General features: G+C 43.6%; 2 protein-coding genes across 2 annotated transcripts; one reads left to right on the top strand and one right to left on the bottom strand.

Moving 5' to 3' along the window:
* Positions 1–2,118: 2,118 nt before the first annotated feature.
* Positions 2,119–15,813, bottom strand: GVI51_E00055 (uncharacterized protein; the record flags this gene model as incomplete). The annotated part of the gene is made up of 1 exon (XM_002999488.2): positions 2,119–15,813. One exon carries the CDS (start codon positions 15,811–15,813, stop codon positions 2,119–2,121), a length of 13,695 nt encoding a protein of 4,564 aa, XP_002999534.2.
* Positions 15,814–20,647: 4,834 nt separating this feature from the next.
* Positions 20,648–23,290, top strand: EPA20 (the record flags this gene model as incomplete). The annotated part of the gene is made up of 1 exon (XM_445700.1): positions 20,648–23,290. The coding sequence occupies one exon, from the start codon at positions 20,648–20,650 to the stop codon at positions 23,288–23,290; it is 2,643 nt and encodes an 880-aa protein (XP_445700.1).
* Between the last annotated feature and the right edge of the window lie 324 nt (positions 23,291–23,614).

A 23,614-nucleotide genomic window follows, 5' to 3' on the forward strand; every position in this document is an offset into this window, starting at 1 on the left:
AAGTATGCAAAACAAATAAATCTTTTGAAATTGTAGGTATGGTTAAAGTCTTTGATTATATTATTCTTAAATTAGTTAACGAGCAGCAGCTAATCTGACTGTTAAAAATAATGTGTGTTTACAAAGCTACTGGATCATACAGTGTATATGATCTTTATTGGAATATATTCTATTCATTTATAGTTAAAGAAATAAGACGGTCATATATTCTAACAAGATATGATGTAAATTCAATATATTACTCACAATAGTGTTGGATGTTTATTGTGTTGATTTTATTTTTCAATTTATGGAAAATCATCTGTATCTGGTTTGTCTACTTAACCAAAAATTTGAATGGCTATTTTGATAAAAGCATTCTAAACTTTGCATTTATCGATTAATGAAATTAATGTTCTCGAATACTATATAATATCAAACTGAGTGCTAATAATATTAGCATGGTTTATTAAATAATGTTTTACTATATATTTGAGACTGTTAACCCATTAGTTTCTGACTATTACATTTGGTTTGAAAAGAAAAAGCATAATAAAATTACGTACTGTGCATAGTAGAAAATGTTTAACTGATAGCAGATCTGTTGATTACTTTCAAACTAAAATAGGGTGTGTTATGTATCCCTTGTTGATATTCTGATGGAATGCTATTAGAGTTTTGGTCCTGCATCTTTTCTGTCAGAATACTCACTGAATTTTATAACGATAAATGTAATTGTAAATGCTCACATAGGCATCAACAATGTAGAGTTTCATATCATGTAAATTAAATAAAGTAACATCAAACTTATGGTGATATAATGTGTTATCAAATGAGTGGTACCCGCGTTAAAGGTTTAGGACACAACATTAAAGGGCTTTCTGATAATGAAATGACAAGTGCTCGATGAAAGATAAATAGGGAAATCTGCAGTTAGAACATACAATTGACACGGAAAGGACATTGATATTGCTAAGTTTCTGCTGGGAGGTTTGTAATATGGAGATTTGACCAAGTTTTTAAGATTGATTCCTCCGGAATTTTTCTAGTCAAGTATATGAATATAAATAGATTGTATCCGTGTGTAAAACTGGTGAGTCAAATCTATTGGTAATTTTCTTTTTGTTAGCCAGAAATAAAATTGCAAGAAGTTAAAAAGTCTCCGGTAACTTTTTCTGGTTGAAATTCATTTCAGCTAATTAAAATTGTAGATTTTGCATCTTAAATGAATAACATAAAGAGAAATTTGGTTAGTGTAGCAGTAGTAATTGGACCAAATATATTAAAGATTGCAATTTAAATGATAGGATCAATATACCCATTCACCTGTGTGGTAGTAGCAACTTTTAGAATTTGTAAAATTGTCACTAATGTATGGGAATGCAAGGCCTTAGAATATATTCTCAAATTTGCGCTCCAAACCTTCAAACGCGTGAGATCTTGCTTTCTCTCACATAGGTAGTATGAATTAATCACTAAATAATTGTAAGTTTATGACGTTATATATTGGTCACTAAGATTGGTTATACCCAAAAAAAAAATTACCAGTAAGGAGCATTATTGGGACGGATGATAACATGTAATTATAAAAAAAATTGTATTCTGAATATGAAGGATGATGCTACTTTTAAAAGGATGACCAACTATGTGCAGTTTAGCATTTGTTCTTTTTCGATATCGATAAGTTTGCAAATATATTTTTACTAGTTACATAGTCATTACTTAATGAGAGAAAAGCTTTTGCAGGATTTTAAAAACTGGGAATGAGAGTACTAGTAATTACCAGACATGAATGCTTTCCATATCTTCTTTGACATTTTCAGTTTTGAAATTTGATTTTAATAATTAATAATACTCTTATATTTCATTCATAGACTAATTGGCAAATATCACTATTACGAATAACAGTTGGACAACTTTGAAGTTATTAAATTAAACGACACATTCGGGACAGTATTAGCGATACAGGCAATAAATACATTTAAAAGATAACCAATTAGCTCAAATCAATATCCTCTTCTATTTACTATTATGATCTTATTCATTTCTTATAGTCACTGTTGTATTTAATAGTATGAAGGATGAGCTTTAAATAGATATCTGATTAATATTTGTTATTCCATTATCGTCACAAATTGGCTAGGTCAATCCTAAGAAAAATAGAATGATCAGCACGAGTATTGCAGTGTTAGAGGTAGCCTTTATTGTCGCAGCGGAACCTGGTAAAGCAGAAGCTGTTTGTGTGCTACTGAATCTACTGCCGTTGTTGTTACCAGAGGAACCAGAAGGTGATAGAACAGTCGTGGCTGCCTGTTGACGTGATGATGGTGCTTGTCCTTGTCCTTGTCCTTGTTGTTGAGCTTGTGAAGGTACAGAGTGAGGAGTTTGGCTACTATGAATACCACTGACTGGAGATGCAGTGTCCATTGGACTCTGAACAGATGGAGATCCAGATGGTACAATATTGCCTACCGATTGGTGAACTGGCCCAGAGCCAGAGCCAGAGCCAGAGCCAGAGCCACTACCACCGGCTGTGCCAGCAGCTTGTGTTGGCTTTTCGTTGCCCGACCCTTGGCCAGCCACATTTCCTGACTGAGGTTTCTGAGAGTTAACAATACCACCTACACCTGCTGTTCCAGGAGCATTAGATCCTGCACCGGATACTGTTGAGACTGGTGCTGCACTTGAGACAGTGCTTCCATGACTCTGGACACCCACGGTTTGCGTTACTGTGGAAACTATTGTGTGACCGTGCTCATCAGTACCTGTGCTATGGGATACAACCTCGGTGAACGTGTGACCGTCCGAAACCACAGTGGTGGTGTAATCAGACCCCACATTTGCTTTAGAAATCGAAGGTGCAGGTGCATTGGTGATCGTGGTGGTTATTGTTGTAGGATTACCATTGGAGTCGGTAGTGGTGATATGCGAAATGACATCAGTTTCGATACTGCCATTGCCCCTGTCGACTGTTGTAGTGTAGTCGGCTTCACCTCCGACAGAGACAGTGGAAATGGTAGTTGTTCCTGTCCTGGTGACTCCATCGTCGCCAATAGATGGGAAGTACGACATTACAACAGTGGCAGTAGCAGTGTCTGCACTCACAGTTGTCGTAGTTACTGGGGGCTCAGAGTAAGCAAGAGCAGAAGTGTATACACCCTCACCTACTTGATCATATGACATAACGGTCACAGTAGTGGTGACCGTCTGACCGATATCATTGGTCGTTGTAACATGAGAAACAACAGCTGTAATCGTATGACCATCAGAAACAAACACAGATGTGTAATCTGGTTCTTCTGTTAGAGTCACAGTTCTTATGATCGTGGTAGGCTTGCCGTCAGAGTCCTTGGTCGTGATGTGCGAAACAAGGTCTGTCTCGAAGTCACCGTTGCCCTTGTCGATCGTCGTCGTGTAGTCGGCCTCGCCGGCATCACTTGGCTTCAATGGGATGGTGGTGGTGATCGTGGTAGGCTTGCCGTCAGAGTCCTTGGTCGTGATGTGCGAAACAAGGTCTGTCTCGAAGTCACCGTTGCCCTTGTCGATCGTCGTCGTGTAGTCGGCCTCGCCGCTAGCAGTGATGGTGGAGATAGTGGTCGTACCTGTACGGGTAACCCCATCCTCGCCCTCAGATGGCGAGTAAGAGATCACAACTGTCTTGCTACTACCGTCGTCCTCCGTCACAGTCGTCGTCACAACTGGTGGCTGTGAGTAAGGTGGAGCTGACGTGTACACGCCGTCGTCTACCTGATCGAAGGAGGCCATCGTGGTGGTGTATGTAACAGTGTTACCGTCTGAATCAGTGGTGGTGATGTGGGAGACTACTTCTGTGATGGTGTGACCGTCGGAAGTAATGGTGGTGGTGTAGTCGGCCTCGCCGGCATCACTTGGCTTCAATGGGATGGTGGTGGTGATCGTGGTAGGCTTGCCGTCAGAGTCCTTGGTCGTGATGTGCGAAACAAGGTCTGTCTCGAAGTCACCGTTGCCCTTGTCGATCGTCGTGGTGTAGTCGGCCTCGCCGGCATCACTTGGCTTCAATGGGATGGTGGTGGTGATCGTGGTAGGCTTGCCGTCAGAGTCCTTGGTGGTGATGTGCGAAACAACATCGGTCTCGAACTCGCCGTTGCCCTTGTCGATCGTCGTGGTGTAGTCAGCTTCTTCGCTTGGCTTCCATGGAATCGTGGTCACAATCGTGGTAGGCTTGCCGTCGGAGTCCTTGGTGGTGATGTGCGAAACAACATCGGTCTCGAACTCGCCGTTGCCCTTGTCGATCGTCGTGGTGTAGTCAGCTTCTTCGCTTGGCTTCCATGGAATCGTGGTCACAATCGTGGTAGGCTTGCCGTCGGAGTCCTTGGTGGTGATGTGCGAAACAACATCGGTCTCGAACTCGCCGTTGCCCTTGTCGATCGTCGTGGTGTAGTCAGCTTCTTCGCTTGGCTTCCATGGAATCGTGGTCACAATCGTGGTAGGCTTGCCGTCGGAGTCCTTGGTGGTGATGTGCGAAACAACATCGGTCTCGAACTCGCCGTTGCCCTTGTCGATCGTCGTGGTGTAGTCAGCTTCTTCGCTTGGCTTCCATGGAATCGTGGTCACAATCGTGGTAGGCTTGCCGTCGGAGTCCTTGGTGGTGATGTGCGAAACAACATCGGTCTCGAACTCGCCGTTGCCCTTGTCGATCGTCGTGGTGTAGTCAGCTTCTTCGCTTGGCTTCCATGGAATCGTGGTCACAATCGTGGTAGGCTTGCCGTCGGAGTCCTTGGTGGTGATGTGCGAAACAACATCGGTCTCGAACTCGCCGTTGCCCTTGTCGATCGTCGTGGTGTAGTCAGCTTCATTATTTGAAGCTTGTGAAGAATCGTCGGATAACATGAACAGTGCTTCAGCATCGACATATTCCCGTGTAGCATTAAATAGAGTACTGCTGGTAACAATGTCTCCCTTCTCATCAACAGTGATGAAGAACGAGATCCAGTCCGACTCGATGTAGTCAGACGCAGTAGTGGCCGTCACTGTCAAAGGTGGAGCGCTGTACGTGCTGGTGCTGCTCGTCGTGATCAACCCTCCAAACTCGTTGGTGGTGGTCCAGTAAGATACAACCTCGTAGTTCGTCATGTTGTTCTCAAGAACAACAGTGTGCGTCTCCACTGGGGGCGCAGGGCCAAACGAAGTGTGTGGGGCCTCAGGCAAGTTGTAGTCACGAGTCGCATTGAACAGAGTGCTGCTCGTAACAATATCGCCCTTCTCATCAACAGTGATGAAGAACGAGATCCAGTCCGACTCGATGTAGTCAGACGCAGTAGTGGCCGTCACTGTCAAAGGTGGAGCGCTGTACGTGCTGGTGCTGCTCGTCGTGATCAACCCTCCAAACTCGTTGGTGGTGGTCCAGTAAGATACAACCTCGTAGTTCGTCATGTTGTTCTCAAGAACAACAGTGTGCGTCTCCACTGGGGGCGCAGGGCCAAACGAAGTGTGTGGGGCCTCAGGCAAGTTGTAGTCACGAGTCGCATTGAACAGAGTGCTGCTCGTAACAATATCGCCCTTCTCATCAACAGTGATGAAGAACGAGATCCAGTCCGACTCGATGTAGTCAGACGCAGTAGTGGCCGTCACTGTCAAAGGTGGAGCGCTGTACGTGCTGGTGCTGCTCGTCGTGATCAACCCTCCAAACTCGTTGGTGGTGGTCCAGTAAGATACAACCTCGTAGTTCGTCATGTTGTTCTCAAGAACAACAGTGTGCGTCTCCACTGGGGGCGCAGGGCCAAACGAAGTGTGTGGGGCCTCAGGCAAGTTGTAGTCACGAGTCGCATTGAACAGAGTGCTGCTCGTAACAATATCGCCCTTCTCATCAACAGTGATGAAGAACGAGATCCAGTCCGACTCGATGTAGTCAGACGCAGTAGTGGCCGTCACTGTCAAAGGTGGAGCGCTGTACGTGCTGGTGCTGCTCGTCGTGATCAACCCTCCAAACTCGTTGGTGGTGGTCCAGTAAGATACAACCTCGTAGTTCGTCATGTTGTTCTCAAGAACAACAGTGTGCGTCTCCACTGGGGGCGCAGGGCCAAACGAAGTGTGTGGGGCCTCAGGCAAGTTGTAGTCACGAGTCGCATTGAACAGAGTGCTGCTGGTAACAATGTCTCCCTTCTCATCAACAGTGATGAAGAACGAGATCCAGTCCGACTCGATGTAGTCAGACGCAGTAGTGGCCGTCACTGTCAAAGGTGGAGCGCTGTACGTGCTGGTGCTGCTCGTCGTGATCAACCCTCCAAACTCGTTGGTGGTGGTCCAGTAAGATACAACCTCGTAGTTCGTCATGTTGTTCTCAAGAACAACAGTGTGCGTCTCCACTGGGGGCGCAGGGCCAAACGAAGTGTGTGGGGCCTCAGGCAAGTTGTAGTCACGAGTCGCATTGAACAGAGTGCTGCTCGTAACAATATCGCCCTTCTCATCAACAGTGATGAAGAACGAGATCCAGTCCGACTCGATGTAGTCAGACGCAGTAGTGGCCGTCACTGTCAAAGGTGGAGCGCTGTACGTGCTGGTGCTGCTCGTCGTGATCAACCCTCCAAACTCGTTGGTGGTGGTCCAGTAAGATACAACCTCGTAGTTCGTCATGTTGTTCTCAAGAACAACAGTGTGCGTCTCCACTGGGGGCGCAGGGCCAAACGAAGTGTGTGGGGCCTCAGGCAAGTTGTAGTCACGAGTCGCATTGAACAGAGTGCTGCTCGTAACAATATCGCCCTTCTCATCAACAGTGATGAAGAACGAGATCCAGTCCGACTCGATGTAGTCAGACGCAGTAGTGGCCGTCACTGTCAAAGGTGGAGCGCTGTACGTGCTGGTGCTGCTCGTCGTGATCAACCCTCCAAACTCGTTGGTGGTGGTCCAGTAAGATACAACCTCGTAGTTCGTCATGTTGTTCTCAAGAACAACAGTGTGCGTCTCCACTGGGGGCGCAGGGCCAAACGAAGTGTGTGGGGCCTCAGGCAAGTTGTAGTCACGAGTCGCATTGAACAGAGTGCTGCTCGTAACAATATCGCCCTTCTCATCAACAGTGATGAAGAACGAGATCCAGTCCGACTCGATGTAGTCAGACGCAGTAGTGGCCGTCACTGTCAAAGGTGGAGCGCTGTACGTGCTGGTGCTGCTCGTCGTGATCAACCCTCCAAACTCGTTGGTGGTGGTCCAGTAAGATACAACCTCGTAGTTCGTCATGTTGTTCTCAAGAACAACAGTGTGCGTCTCCACTGGGGGCGCAGGGCCAAACGAAGTGTGTGGGGCCTCAGGCAAGTTGTAGTCACGAGTCGCATTGAACAGAGTGCTGCTCGTAACAATATCGCCCTTCTCATCAACAGTGATGAAGAACGAGATCCAGTCCGACTCGATGTAGTCAGACGCAGTAGTGGCCGTCACTGTCAAAGGTGGAGCGCTGTACGTGCTGGTGCTGCTCGTCGTGATCAACCCTCCAAACTCGTTGGTGGTGGTCCAGTAAGATACAACCTCGTAGTTCGTCATGTTGTTCTCAAGAACAACAGTGTGCGTCTCCACTGGGGGCGCAGGGCCAAACGAAGTGTGTGGGGCCTCAGGCAAGTTGTAGTCACGAGTCGCATTGAACAGAGTGCTGCTCGTAACAATGTCTCCCTTCTCATCAACAGTGATGAAGAACGAGATCCAGTCCGACTCGATGTAGTCAGACGCAGTAGTGGCCGTCACTGTCAAAGGTGGAGCGCTGTACGTGCTGGTGCTGCTCGTCGTGATCAACCCTCCAAACTCGTTGGTGGTGGTCCAGTAAGATACAACCTCGTAGTTCGTCATGTTGTTCTCAAGAACAACAGTGTGCGTCTCCACTGGGGGCGCAGGGCCAAACGAAGTGTGTGGGGCCTCAGGCAAGTTGTAGTCACGAGTCGCATTGAACAGAGTGCTGCTCGTAACAATATCGCCCTTCTCATCAACAGTGATGAAGAACGAGATCCAGTCCGACTCGATGTAGTCAGACGCAGTAGTGGCCGTCACTGTCAAAGGTGGAGCGCTGTACGTGCTGGTGCTGCTCGTCGTGATCAACCCTCCAAACTCGTTGGTGGTGGTCCAGTAAGATACAACCTCGTAGTTCGTCATGTTGTTCTCAAGAACAACAGTGTGCGTCTCCACTGGGGGCGCAGGGCCAAACGAAGTGTGTGGGGCCTCAGGCAAGTTGTAGTCACGAGTCGCATTGAACAGAGTGCTGCTCGTAACAATATCGCCCTTCTCATCAACAGTGATGAAGAACGAGATCCAGTCCGACTCGATGTAGTCAGACGCAGTAGTGGCCGTCACTGTCAAAGGTGGAGCGCTGTACGTGCTGGTGCTGCTCGTCGTGATCAACCCTCCAAACTCGTTGGTGGTGGTCCAGTAAGATACAACCTCGTAGTTCGTCATGTTGTTCTCAAGAACAACAGTGTGCGTCTCCACTGGGGGCGCAGGGCCAAACGAAGTGTGTGGGGCCTCAGGCAAGTTGTAGTCACGAGTCGCATTGAACAGAGTGCTGCTCGTAACAATATCGCCCTTCTCATCAACAGTGATGAAGAACGAGATCCAGTCCGACTCGATGTAGTCAGACGCAGTAGTGGCCGTCACTGTCAAAGGTGGAGCGCTGTACGTGCTGGTGCTGCTCGTCGTGATCAACCCTCCAAACTCGTTGGTGGTGGTCCAGTAAGATACAACCTCGTAGTTCGTCATGTTGTTCTCAAGAACAACAGTGTGCGTCTCCACTGGGGGCGCAGGGCCAAACGAAGTGTGTGGGGCCTCAGGCAAGTTGTAGTCACGAGTCGCATTGAACAGAGTGCTGCTCGTAACAATATCGCCCTTCTCATCAACAGTGATGAAGAACGAGATCCAGTCCGACTCGATGTAGTCAGACGCAGTAGTGGCCGTCACTGTCAAAGGTGGAGCGCTGTACGTGCTGGTGCTGCTCGTCGTGATCAACCCTCCAAACTCGTTGGTGGTGGTCCAGTAAGATACAACCTCGTAGTTCGTCATGTTGTTCTCAAGAACAACAGTGTGCGTCTCCACTGGGGGCGCAGGGCCAAACGAAGTGTGTGGGGCCTCAGGCAAGTTGTAGTCACGAGTCGCATTGAACAGAGTGCTGCTCGTAACAATATCGCCCTTCTCATCAACAGTGATGAAGAACGAGATCCAGTCCGACTCGATGTAGTCAGACGCAGTAGTGGCCGTCACTGTCAAAGGTGGAGCGCTGTACGTGCTGGTGCTGCTCGTCGTGATCAACCCTCCAAACTCGTTGGTGGTGGTCCAGTAAGATACAACCTCGTAGTTCGTCATGTTGTTCTCAAGAACAACAGTGTGCGTCTCCACTGGGGGCGCAGGGCCAAACGAAGTGTGTGGGGCCTCAGGCAAGTTGTAGTCACGAGTCGCATTGAACAGAGTGCTGCTCGTAACAATATCGCCCTTCTCATCAACAGTGATGAAGAACGAGATCCAGTCCGACTCGATGTAGTCAGACGCAGTAGTGGCCGTCACTGTCAAAGGTGGAGCGCTGTACGTGCTGGTGCTGCTCGTCGTGATCAACCCTCCAAACTCGTTGGTGGTGGTCCAGTAAGATACAACCTCGTAGTTCGTCATGTTGTTCTCAAGAACAACAGTGTGCGTCTCCACTGGGGGCGCAGGGCCAAACGAAGTGTGTGGGGCCTCAGGCAAGTTGTAGTCACGAGTCGCATTGAACAGAGTGCTGCTCGTAACAATGTCTCCCTTCTCATCAACAGTGATGAAGAACGAGATCCAGTCCGACTCGATGTAGTCAGACGCAGTAGTGGCCGTCACTGTCAAAGGTGGAGCGCTGTACGTGCTGGTGCTGCTCGTCGTGATCAACCCTCCAAACTCGTTGGTGGTGGTCCAGTAAGATACAACCTCGTAGTTCGTCATGTTGTTCTCAAGAACAACAGTGTGCGTCTCCACTGGGGGCGCAGGGCCAAACGAAGTGTGTGGGGCCTCAGGCAAGTTGTAGTCACGAGTCGCATTGAACAGAGTGCTGCTCGTAACAATATCGCCCTTCTCATCAACAGTGATGAAGAACGAGATCCAGTCCGACTCGATGTAGTCAGACGCAGTAGTGGCCGTCACTGTCAAAGGTGGAGCGCTGTACGTGCTGGTGCTGCTCGTCGTGATCAACCCTCCAAACTCGTTGGTGGTGGTCCAGTAAGATACAACCTCGTAGTTCGTCATGTTGTTCTCAAGAACAACAGTGTGCGTCTCCACTGGGGGCGCAGGGCCAAACGAAGTGTGTGGGGCCTCAGGCAAGTTGTAGTCACGAGTCGCATTGAACAGAGTGCTGCTCGTAACAATATCGCCCTTCTCATCAACAGTGATGAAGAACGAGATCCAGTCCGACTCGATGTAGTCAGACGCAGTAGTGGCCGTCACTGTCAAAGGTGGAGCGCTGTACGTGCTGGTGCTGCTCGTCGTGATCAACCCTCCAAACTCGTTGGTGGTGGTCCAGTAAGATACAACCTCGTAGTTCGTCATGTTGTTCTCAAGAACAACAGTGTGCGTCTCCACTGGGGGCGCAGGGCCAAACGAAGTGTGTGGGGCCTCAGGCAAGTTGTAGTCACGAGTCGCATTGAACAGAGTGCTGCTCGTAACAATATCGCCCTTCTCATCAACAGTGATGAAGAACGAGATCCAGTCCGACTCGATGTAGTCAGACGCAGTAGTGGCCGTCACTGTCAAAGGTGGAGCGCTGTACGTGCTGGTGCTGCTCGTCGTGATCAACCCTCCAAACTCGTTGGTGGTGGTCCAGTAAGATACAACCTCGTAGTTCGTCATGTTGTTCTCAAGAACAACAGTGTGCGTCTCCACTGGGGGCGCAGGGCCAAACGAAGTGTGTGGGGCCTCAGGCAAGTTGTAGTCACGAGTCGCATTGAACAGAGTGCTGCTCGTAACAATATCGCCCTTCTCATCAACAGTGATGAAGAACGAGATCCAGTCCGACTCGATGTAGTCAGACGCAGTAGTGGCCGTCACTGTCAAAGGTGGAGCGCTGTACGTGCTGGTGCTGCTCGTCGTGATCAACCCTCCAAACTCGTTGGTGGTGGTCCAGTAAGATACAACCTCGTAGTTCGTCATGTTGTTCTCAAGAACAACAGTGTGCGTCTCCACTGGGGGCGCAGGGCCAAACGAAGTGTGTGGGGCCTCAGGCAAGTTGTAGTCACGAGTCGCATTGAACAGAGTGCTGCTCGTAACAATATCGCCCTTCTCATCAACAGTGATGAAGAACGAGATCCAGTCCGACTCGATGTAGTCAGACGCAGTAGTGGCCGTCACTGTCAAAGGTGGAGCGCTGTACGTGCTGGTGCTGCTCGTCGTGATCAACCCTCCAAACTCGTTGGTGGTGGTCCAGTAAGATACAACCTCGTAGTTCGTCATGTTGTTCTCAAGAACAACAGTGTGCGTCTCCACTGGGGGCGCAGGGCCAAACGAAGTGTGTGGGGCCTCAGGCAAGTTGTAGTCACGAGTCGCATTGAACAGAGTGCTGCTCGTAACAATATCGCCCTTCTCATCAACAGTGATGAAGAACGAGATCCAGTCCGACTCGATGTAGTCAGACGCAGTAGTGGCCGTCACTGTCAAAGGTGGAGCGCTGTACGTGCTGGTGCTGCTCGTCGTGATCAACCCTCCAAACTCGTTGGTGGTGGTCCAGTAAGATACAACCTCGTAGTTCGTCATGTTGTTCTCAAGAACAACAGTGTGCGTCTCCACTGGGGGCGCAGGGCCAAACGAAGTGTGTGGGGCCTCAGGCAAGTTGTAGTCACGAGTCGCATTGAACAGAGTGCTGCTCGTAACAATATCGCCCTTCTCATCAACAGTGATGAAGAACGAGATCCAGTCCGACTCGATGTAGTCAGACGCAGTAGTGGCCGTCACTGTCAAAGGTGGAGCGCTGTACGTGCTGGTGCTGCTCGTCGTGATCAACCCTCCAAACTCGTTGGTGGTGGTCCAGTAAGATACAACCTCGTAGTTCGTCATGTTGTTCTCAAGAACAACAGTGTGCGTCTCCACTGGGGGCGCAGGGCCAAACGAAGTGTGTGGGGCCTCAGGCAAGTTGTAGTCACGAGTCGCATTGAACAGAGTGCTGCTCGTAACAATATCGCCCTTCTCATCAACAGTGATGAAGAACGAGATCCAGTCCGACTCGATGTAGTCAGACGCAGTAGTGGCCGTCACTGTCAAAGGTGGAGCGCTGTACGTGCTGGTGCTGCTCGTCGTGATCAACCCTCCAAACTCGTTGGTGGTGGTCCAGTAAGATACAACCTCGTAGTTCGTCATGTTGTTCTCAAGAACAACAGTGTGCGTCTCCACTGGGGGCGCAGGGCCAAACGAAGTGTGTGGGGCCTCAGGCAAGTTGTAGTCACGAGTCGCATTGAACAGAGTGCTGCTCGTAACAATATCGCCCTTCTCATCAACAGTGATGAAGAACGAGATCCAGTCCGACTCGATGTAGTCAGACGCAGTAGTGGCCGTCACTGTCAAAGGTGGAGCGCTGTACGTGCTGGTGCTGCTCGTCGTGATCAACCCTCCAAACTCGTTGGTGGTGGTCCAGTAAGATACAACCTCGTAGTTCGTCATGTTGTTCTCAAGAACAACAGTGTGCGTCTCCACTGGGGGCGCAGGGCCAAACGAAGTGTGTGGGGCCTCAGGCAAGTTGTAGTCACGAGTCGCATTGAACAGAGTGCTGCTCGTAACAATATCGCCCTTCTCATCAACAGTGATGAAGAACGAGATCCAGTCCGACTCGATGTAGTCAGACGCAGTAGTGGCCGTCACTGTCAAAGGTGGAGCGCTGTACGTGCTGGTGCTGCTCGTCGTGATCAACCCTCCAAACTCGTTGGTGGTGGTCCAGTAAGATACAACCTCGTAGTTCGTCATGTTGTTCTCAAGAACAACAGTGTGCGTCTCCACTGGGGGCGCAGGGCCAAACGAAGTGTGTGGGGCCTCAGGCAAGTTGTAGTCACGAGTCGCATTGAACAGAGTGCTGCTCGTAACAATATCGCCCTTCTCATCAACAGTGATGAAGAACGAGATCCAGTCCGACTCGATGTAGTCAGACGCAGTAGTGGCCGTCACTGTCAAAGGTGGAGCGCTGTACGTGCTGGTGCTGCTCGTCGTGATCAACCCTCCAAACTCGTTGGTGGTGGTCCAGTAAGATACAACCTCGTAGTTCGTCATGTTGTTCTCAAGAACAACAGTGTGCGTCTCCACTGGGGGCGCAGGGCCAAACGAAGTGTGTGGGGCCTCAGGCAAGTTGTAGTCACGAGTCGCATTGAACAGAGTGCTGCTCGTAACAATATCGCCCTTCTCATCAACAGTGATGAAGAACGAGATCCAGTCCGACTCGATGTAGTCAGACGCAGTAGTGGCCGTCACTGTCAAAGGTGGAGCGCTGTACGTGCTGGTGCTGCTCGTCGTGATCAACCCTCCAAACTCGTTGGTGGTGGTCCAGTAAGATACAACCTCGTAGTTCGTCATGTTGTTCTCAAGAACAACAGTGTGCGTCTCCACTGGGGGCGCAGGGCCAAACGAAGTGTGTGGGGCCTCAGGCAAGTTGTAGTCACGAGTCGCATTGAACAGAGTGCTGCTCGTAACAATATCGCCCTTCTCATCAACAGTGATGAAGAACGAGATCCAGTCCGACTCGATGTAGTCAGACGCAGTAGTGGCCGTCACTGTCAAAGGTGGAGCGCTGTACGTGCTGGTGCTGCTCGTCGTGATCAACCCTCCAAACTCGTTGGTGGTGGTCCAGTAAGATACAACCTCGTAGTTCGTCATGTTGTTCTCAAGAACAACAGTGTGCGTCTCCACTGGGGGCGCAGGGCCAAACGAAGTGTGTGGGGCCTCAGGCAAGTTGTAGTCACGAGTCGCATTGAACAGAGTGCTGCTCGTAACAATATCGCCCTTCTCATCAACAGTGATGAAGAACGAGATCCAGTCCGACTCAATGTAGTCCGACGCAGTGGTGGCTGTCACAGTCACCGGTGGAGGACTGTAGGTGGCCGTCGAGTTTGTCGTGATCAGACCCCCAAATTCATTGGTGGTCGTCCAGTAGCTGATAACCAAATACTCAGTCACTTCGTTGCCTAAATCCACAGTTTTTGTAATTGCAGGAGGTGCCGGACCAAAAGTCAACTTGATAGTGGTTCTAACAGTGTTTGTAGGCTCGCCATTTTCGTCTCTTTCAGTTATATGAGATATCAGATCAGTTTCGAATACACCATTTCCTAAATCTACGGTGGTGGTGTAATCATTCTCTAACCTTAATGTTGAAACTGTTTGACTACTGGTTATTATCCTATGCTGATCATCGGTAGTGATAAAGAAGGATATCCAGTAGGATTCTATGTAATAATCTGTTGTAGTTGCAGTTACTGATGGGGGAGGTGGGCTGTAAGTGACGATTTTAGTACTTGTTCCAAATGGATGATTTATGTCATTTAGTGAAGAAAGATAATAATCCAATACTTGATATTCAGTCACACCATTCCCCAGGTCAATAATTTTTGTCTCTTCTCGAAGTTGATTATAAATTGTAGTTGTTATGGTTGTTTGAGTATTCTCATTAAAAGGAAAGCCACGAGGCTTTGCAGTTGCTATCAGCTCAATTATTTCGGTGGTATATTCATTGATATTGGTAGTTGTTATAGTAGTATAAGTGATTGGTTCAAATAAAATCATTTCTAGAACATTGGCGTAATTATGTACTGGATATCTGTAGGGAATTTCATCAATTCTTTTGCCCTTAAAATAACCAGCGTTTAAGCTTGGGTCAACTTTCATTGTTATTGTTTTAACTGGATTCGTATGTCTAATTTGGATACCATTAATACCTGAAGTTAACGCTACATTATCTCCAGCATCATAAAGATATAGCAACCCAATTGTACGAGCTGCAGGAGCGTTGGGGTCGTAATGATATAGATAACCATCAATTTTAAAACCATCCTGACCACTAGGAAGAACCAAGTTATAAATAAAATCAGAAGTACCTTTATAAGGCCCCTTACTTAGGTCAATGGTTATCGGTGTAACCACAACAAATCCGGTGTATCCTAAAGTATGTAAAACAGCATTATTAGTACCCTTGAATATATCACCGTAGACAGCAATTAAACACTCACAGTCTATATCACCAGACATATTATTGGGCATAGAAAACGTACCAGTATTATCAATTTTGTCTGGGCCTAGATCCAGATACCACAGACGATCAGTGAAGTAGGTTGATGATTTCGCTCCTGTAGATAGTACTTGTAATTTTCCTAATATTTGAATAGGAGAATTGTTTGGTGCTTGATACGTACCACCAATGTGAATACGGGCAGTATTAGTAGTTGCAACACCTTTCAATAATGCCGGCAATGTTATTATCATGCTGCTATCTGAAGAAACATAAACACCATCAGCCCCGGTATTAATGTCAAAGTTATAATTGGTTACGGCATCTGGTCCACTAGCATAAGTTAATTTGCTACCATCATAAACAAAACTCGACCCACTATCAATTTTGACCTTACCATTAATCAACAGCTCATTCCTGACACTTTGGCCACCAGGTGTTATTATTGTTAGTGTAGAGCCACCAGTCAACGATATACCAGCAGGTAATTTAATTGAGGAGTAGTTTTTTAGAGTAACTTTAGCGTTATTTAACACCATGAGTTCATCATCCTCAAAAGTAGGAGAGCCAGAAGAGGTGCTATCCAGAACAACTTCCTGATTCTCATAGGTTTTAGCTACGGCATTGGTCCATGTCAGGGCCAAAATAAAGGCCTTAAAAACCTCTTTGTATTTCATTAGGACTTAGTTCAAAAAGTAAACTATCTGTAATATTATACTCTCACTTAATATAGATTGTTTGGTAATTTGTCAATATTTTTAAATTTTTCGTAACCTTTTTGAGTAGCTTGTATTATAAAAAGGTACTCACCTTTAGATGTTGTAAAACAAACCATATCCATAAAACCAGATATTCAATTTTGAAAGGAAGGGAGATTATATAAAAAAAAAAACTCTGACTACTGAAAGTTTGATTTGAGGAATGGTTTTTTCAATTAATTGAACTCTTTCAAGTGAATCTAAAAAAGTTGAATACAGTAAAAAAATACTGTAGAAACCAACTTTAATCTTCAGCTTTTTGTAGTTCAGGGACTTGGCAGTTAAACTGTATGTTTTCTGTGAACATATTCAATTGAGGTCTAAAGCGAGGGGCTTTCAACTTCAAGTAAATCTTGTGCTATTCTTATCCATGGTTGGCTTTCGATAAAATATCTATAAGGTTCATAACACTTTGCTGTCAGAATATCCCATTCATTCCTTTGGTTATGCAGAACATAAGCAGTCAAGAACTGAAAATTTTACTAGTAGGCATAGTTCTTAAAGACTTGCTTACATATTCCTCGGTTGTTGCTCGGGATCAGAGCTTTTGCTTAGACAACACAAAACTCCCTGTTCACCCTTACACCACAGCCCTCCCTTTTTTCTGTTTCGGTTGCTGGTATATTGCTCTACCCAGCACACAATGCAGTGAAGGATCTCTGTGGTCATCTCGATGGTTCCGCGCTGTTTATAACATTACTCGGCTGATACATGGTTGCATGAGGTTCTCTGCAAAAGTACGGGATCTCGCGATTATATCATGCTAATTCGTCTTACTAATTTTTATTTTGACTGGGAAGTTAACGGCACCGTCGATATCTTGTTCCCACCCCCCTTCCCAACCCACAACATACTTTCTTCTTGCAACTGTATCCTCTCTGCTATAGTGTGTGTCGTAGAGAAAAAGTTGAGGCCATATGAGAAAAATTCCCGAAGCCCTTTATTTTTTGAAGTGTACGAAATATTCTCTGGGATTTGCGGGAATTCAAGGGATGTGCACTTTCTAGCACGAAGAGATCCTCCCGGGTACTCTATTTTCCGAGTTCCGTTGTTCCATTCTGATCGGGGACGTTACTTCCTGTTTGCAGAGTGGATTCGGAAAGTTGTAGAAAATGGCTTATTAAAATTTGTGTGGGGGGGTTGGCAGGCAGACTAGGCTACCAATCATAGGTCTAAAGTGTAAGAGAACTATTTAGCAACCAAGATTGTATTCTCGCATTCCAAGGACTATGATTGGTCCATCAAACATATTGTCTGTGTGTTAGAACGGCTGATATATTCCGCATGCCTTGAAGAACGCATTTCGGTCGCGGAATAAAAACCGAACGTTACCATGGCTCTTTTAGAGCTTCGGTGCTACTTTATGTGTGGATTATAAAAGTGTTTGTATTTTTTTTGATTGATACCGGGAGAAAATAAGATGGAGACCGGATCAAAAAACCGAAGTAAAGACCAAGTAGCAAAGCTGTATGCAAATGTAATCTGACAAGGTCAAAATACATTCAACCCAATTGGCTTGATCTAGCATGTAGTCGATTCAATGATTCTATGGTGAAACTAGTTGTCTATCTTATCCACTATTAGCGTGGGCAGTTGATCTGCATTTGAGTTTCTCTATTCATTTCATTGTCTCTGTGTTTTTTTCTTTTTGCTGTGGGTCATTTTTCGATTGTTTCATCTCGTATAGACAAGGTCTAGATGATAGCAGTTCGAGTAGTAATATTTACTTAAAATGAGACCCTTAACTTATTCTTAGCGTTAGTTCAACGAAGAGACTCGTTATTCTAACAATATCTTGTTATGTAAAACCCTTTAGTTGAAAGATACTCTCTCCATTTGCTAGTGGTCAATCAGTAGCTTGATTTAATCTCTAAAATGCTCTACTTCCAGGTTTTTGTGATCACAGCTGGTTACCAAATACAGCAAAAATAATAACATATCACAGAATCGATTCTTGTACTGTGGTAGGTTTGACTTCTCTATGTACTGATTTACCGTCTCCTTAGTATTGCGACGGATGAGTTTGCAGCAAATTTGTTGTTTTTTTTTCGTCGCAACGGCAAAATGACCAATAAGGAATCAGTAACTGAAAACGTTCTCTTATGATATTTTCGAGGTTAGATAAACTAGCATGTGTAGGGTCACATAAGATGGGTATTCCAATTGTTATTTATCTGTAAATGTTTCTTAAGATGTACTAGCTAATGTTGTGGTAAACCCTAATAGGATCGTATGTTCTTTTTTTATTATTATTGAGCGCACTACAGACTAAGCATATGTGAGCTACCTACTAATATACCAGGAGAGAAAGTGATTCAAGATTGTCTAACTTAATTTCTAGGGGGGAATAAGCTATTCACGTTGGATATAAATACTTAACGATGATTCATGATTCTATGATAAAACCGTATAATTACTTTTAGAGAAGGTATCTACAAAATTTTATTATACTAATGAAAGAAGAAAAAAAAACTAAAAGAAAGGATTATAATTCCAAGTAGTTCTATAGAGTTATATATGTTGAGGTTCTGGAATAAAATTTTATGTTGAACAATTATTTGGAAGTTGAATAAGCAACTTAGATATTAAGGTTTAACCAAAATATTGTATTTTTTCTAAGGTTGTTAACCACTCGCTTCTTTAAACCAACAGCAATTGCATACTATCAACATTTACATATGGTGTAATCAGTTTCGTTTTCAAGCTTTTTATTATGGTTAAATATATCAGATACTTATTGTGCATTTAGTGTAGAGCAAGCCCTTGGAGATACTTATTGGTACAAATTTCACTATTTGGAGATATAAGTCGGATGTTCGGCAAGTTCTGTATATAAAAAAGAGTTTCTCGAGTAAAAATTTATGTTAATTGGTTGAGATTAAGAAGATTCCAACGCTCCCCTTATTATATATTGGAGTTGGTGCTAATTCTAGTATAGTTTTTATGAGTTTATTTCTGTCTTTTGAATATATTCTTGAATATAGTACGGTAATGGTTAGACTTGTATTTGAAAAGATAATTCGTACTTTAATTATCCGCATAAATAAGAATTTCGTTTTTGTATCCAGTTATAGAAATTGCCATAAGGTTTTAGTTTCTATGATAATTACTTTTAAAATAGGGCTGTTACATCAGGGGTGACTGCTGAAAAAGAGGTTACGAAGTAACGAATGGGCAATTTCATTTCAGAGTATTACATTTGAATGGCATTAATTTGCTGGTTAACCCTGTTAACAAAAGCGGTATTTCAAAGGAATTTCTATCCTAGAGCTTGAAAATAGAAGACATAGCATGAAACAAATATAAATCCTAATATAAATTTACTTCCATCAACGTTGAAAATATAATAACACTTCCAAAAAGTCATATTTGATAATTGATACAGAATGTTCTTACTCCACCTGGTTGTCGCAACTTCTGCACATGATCAGTAATTATTTTGCGAATAATTTGGTATTGTTTTACAATACTAAAGCTTGCAAACGGTACGCATCATAGTTAATTTCAATCGACAAAAATTGTGGCTATTGATTGATTATGGTATAATTGAATAAAATACGTAGCCACCGGTAATTCATTTTCCCTCTTTGGAATCTAATTAAATTTAATATCTGGTATTGCAAAAAACCTCAAAATCAGGTGAAATAAAATGAAATGTCATGATTCAAAAAAGGAAGAAAGAATTCATTCAGCACTAATTTTAGGACCCTAAAAGATGTGGTTATATATTTAATACCACGAGGAGACTGTTTTAAAATCATTCTCTTCAGTATTATAGTCAAGGTACTAAAGGTATATCCAGGTTTTTCTTAGCAGCAGATTCACGGAATTACTGAAATGAGCTTCTGTATGCAGTTCACCTAATTTAACAGCGTACTACTGTTTGCATGAGTACTTGTATACAAAGATAAGTTGGTCACAAAGCCTCCCCCATACTCAGAATGTCTTATAGAATTCATTTTTTCAATTCTTTTGAGTAAGATAGAATTGTATACTTCCATACCTATTAGATTATGAAAAGTGTGATAGTTCAAATTCATTATAGTGCTGTCTATTGATGAGCAGATATATCAATTTTACTTCTCTCTATCTATCTACCTATTTAATAGCAAATACTTTTAATTCAACCTGATTATTTGGCTAAAGAATAAATTTGATGATTGGACTGTGATATAATCGTCAACATTACATCAGATAGCAGTCATAAGAAAGTAATATGTCACTAAATATTCTTTTTCAACTTGAATTAAATAGTCAACGTAATAGTGGGAATTTGACAGTAATAATCTCAGTAGATTATTGCAAAACATAGATCATCCTTAAATACTGAATAATTAGCATTCTGTACTTGCAAATAAGCATTTTATGGATAACAGAACGGTAGAGGTGAAATGAAATTATTTATGTTATCCCTGGTTAAAGGAACAGTGAAAAAATAGAATCGAACAAATATTCGTTACATAAATGAAGACTATATTTATCAAAATGTCATATTAGTCTAATATAGTTACACCATATTCCTTGTCTTCACCAAAATAGTCCTAATAGATAAGTAGAGGTTTTCAACCTCTATTTGAAGCCGGCTGTATTCAAGTGTAGAGAGTCAAATGAAAGTAAATTTTTCATTCAATTAAAATACATATATATAGAGTCTTATGTATATTGATGTGAATTGGAACAATTAGCATCAAAACTAGGTCCCAGTAAATATTTTCTAATCTATTATAATAACAGGCAAACATTTGGTCTAAGGATGTCATGGGCGTTGATTTATGCAATATTACACTCCTTAGCGGTTGTGTGCGAAGGTTTTATTAGCACAGAAGGAGATATAAGTATTGTTAGGGATTCTAACATTCCAAATAATTATCCCTTAGGATGTTCAAATAAATATAGTGGCCATTTACCTGGATTGAAGATGGAACTGTATAGTTACAATTATGTGAATCCGAGACATCCAGATCCACAAAATCCAGGAAAACTGGATCAGCTATATGACCCCAACCTTTTGGGTACATATGAATGCTTTGACTCCTCATATAAAGACATAAACTATCCAAGGGTTGGATATAAATCAAAAACGTTGATCGGTAGATCTGATGGGGTATCTGGTATTTTAAATTTCAATTTCGTCCCACCATGGGGTTGTATGCCACAGAAAGGCCAACTGCCACCGGCATATAACTTTAAGTCCAATATTACTTTGTCCAATTTTACTATGATATTGTTTGGCTATTTTAAGCCAAAGATTTCAGGCAACCATATATTCTCTCTGCATGGTGATGATCTAATATATCTTAATTTTGGTGCCGGCAATGCCTTCGACTGTTGCAGACAAGAGAGTAGTGCAGATAATTTTGGTAATTATCAAGCTTTCAGTCTATGGGGTATAAACTGGGAAAAGAAAACGCTTACTGTGTACCTTGACATGAATACATACTATCCCATACGGATTTTCTACAACAACCGGGACTATCAAGCAATTTTTAATTTTTCTTTCAAAACAGAATTTGATAGTAGCCCCGTCATAGACTTCCAGGATTATTTTTTCTTCCTTCGAGATATTGATGGGGGTTGCCCAGGAGAAGTTAGCTTTCAAACAACATGTGGGAATTTTCCTAGAACAATAACAAAAACAGTAGACTATGAAGTTGTGTCAAGCCATCCAGTTCAGTTACCATATACAAAAACGATATATCATGTGCTTGTACCATGTACCAGTAGTGTGGGTGCAACGATATGTACAGACGGTTATTACGATCCCATATCAAACATATGTCATTCTTATAGCTCTATGATAATCAAAAAATTATCATCAGTTTTACCTTCAAGCTCTATCTCATCTGGGCTAAGGCTAAGCTCTTCGAGCACATTTTCATCGATTCCAATGCCATCAGTGACAACATCAAAGATAATGTCTAGCAGATTTGAAGCACCTTTCGGACCTAGGATAGGAACTTGGGATCTCGAGGACAAACCAGAACCTGCTTCTAAACAGCTTGGAGATTTCATAGTAGATATAAATGGGATGAGCAGGTCTCATTTAGCTCAGTTTTCGGTTAATCTGCCGTCTAATGACACCCAGCGCCCATATTCTAAACGAAATTCAAGCTTCTTTCCTTCAAATCTCTCTGATAGAGAACCAGCAACACCGACATCATGGATATATATGGAAACCACAGTTGATCCATTAGTTACTTCCTTGAGCCCACAACAAGAAAATAAAACACATCAGAAGCAACTATCATCGCCATATTTTTTCGCCTCTAGTGTTGATCGATCATTAAATTCTTCATATAAATCTAGCTCGCTATACTTAGATCACATTCTTCGATCCTCTTTTTCTTCATCCATGAAGCTGCACCAATCGCGGGATTATGCATCTGAAAAACAGAAACTTTCATTTAGCGAGCAACAATCATCTACATCATCAAAAGTTCTTGCTTCTAAACTGAAAGACATGAGTGATAGATCTTCCACGAATTACAGTATTGTCAGGCATGCAACTCCCCATCCAAATTTTTCCCAAATACAAAGATCACAGCCAAAATCTAAATATAGTTACTTGAACTCAACTGAAAGCATTGATGGAATTCCTACTGCACATAAGTTTATGTCAAAGTTACCGGAATTAAGGTCACAGTTCACTAACTCTCCATTGTTTACAAAGATGGGTGCCATAGGCAATCACTCACCACAATTTGTGTCTGAATATTCACACTACTCATCATCAATGGATAATTTGAGCATTGGATCGGATACTCTAGAATCATCTAACTTAAGCCGTTCCTCAATCGCGAGTAACCCAGTTAATTCGAGTTATTTTACTAATGATGTGTTTGAAATAACTCAACTAAATAATAAAACCGACAGCAGATCAATACTCTATGGAGACGATACAAGCACACAGACTGCAATCTCTGAAAGTACACCAGCGTCTGGAATTTCAGTTCCTACACTAATCAACATCACGAGGAACTTAGTGCATGTTATAAATGTCACAGCAGAAGAACTTAACTGGAACACTCCACCGGCTGTGGACAAAAATGATGGCAGCTCAAATTTGATTACTATTAAGTGGTTCTCAGATGTATCAACTTTGTTTTCATACGTTATAGGTATGGCTGATGATCAGGATAATATATACACGACTAATTGTTGTGGTTCATGTCATCATCATTATCATATTCATAGTATCAATCTACCCACTTTCACAGATTTCTATTCAAGAGTAGACACCAATAATGAAAATTCAAATCTTGGAATTCAAACATTAAATGACACGTTTAACTTAATTAGTTCTCTAACACATAATGGAGGATCTACATTTTTAAAAGCCTCAATATCATATTTGAGCCTTACAGAACTAATAATAGGAGTAATTCTCTTATGTTGATCTTGGAAGGTAACAAATTTTGATTAAACTCTAGGATTGTATCTTGAGAACTCTTTGGCTACCTTAATAGTGAAGTTATATCATATAGAATTTAACATCTGTTCTAATATTGACGTCGATAATGGTTATGCCTTACTGGAAAACTTTAACGTCGTAAGGTTAGTGTGGCACCTAAATGAAACTCAATATTTGTGGATGATTACTGGGTGGAATTTCTCAAGTTATGTAAATATTGACCTTTTAAGTCGTTTTTTTGTATAACCATTTTTGTGATAAAAGAAGGCATGATTTCAATAATGTATTCACATTATAGTAATGGGTTAA

The sequence above is a fragment of the Nakaseomyces glabratus genome, chromosome E (assembly GCF_010111755.1).
Source record: "Nakaseomyces glabratus chromosome E, complete sequence".
Lineage (NCBI taxonomy): Eukaryota > Fungi > Ascomycota > Saccharomycetes > Saccharomycetales > Saccharomycetaceae > Nakaseomyces > Nakaseomyces glabratus.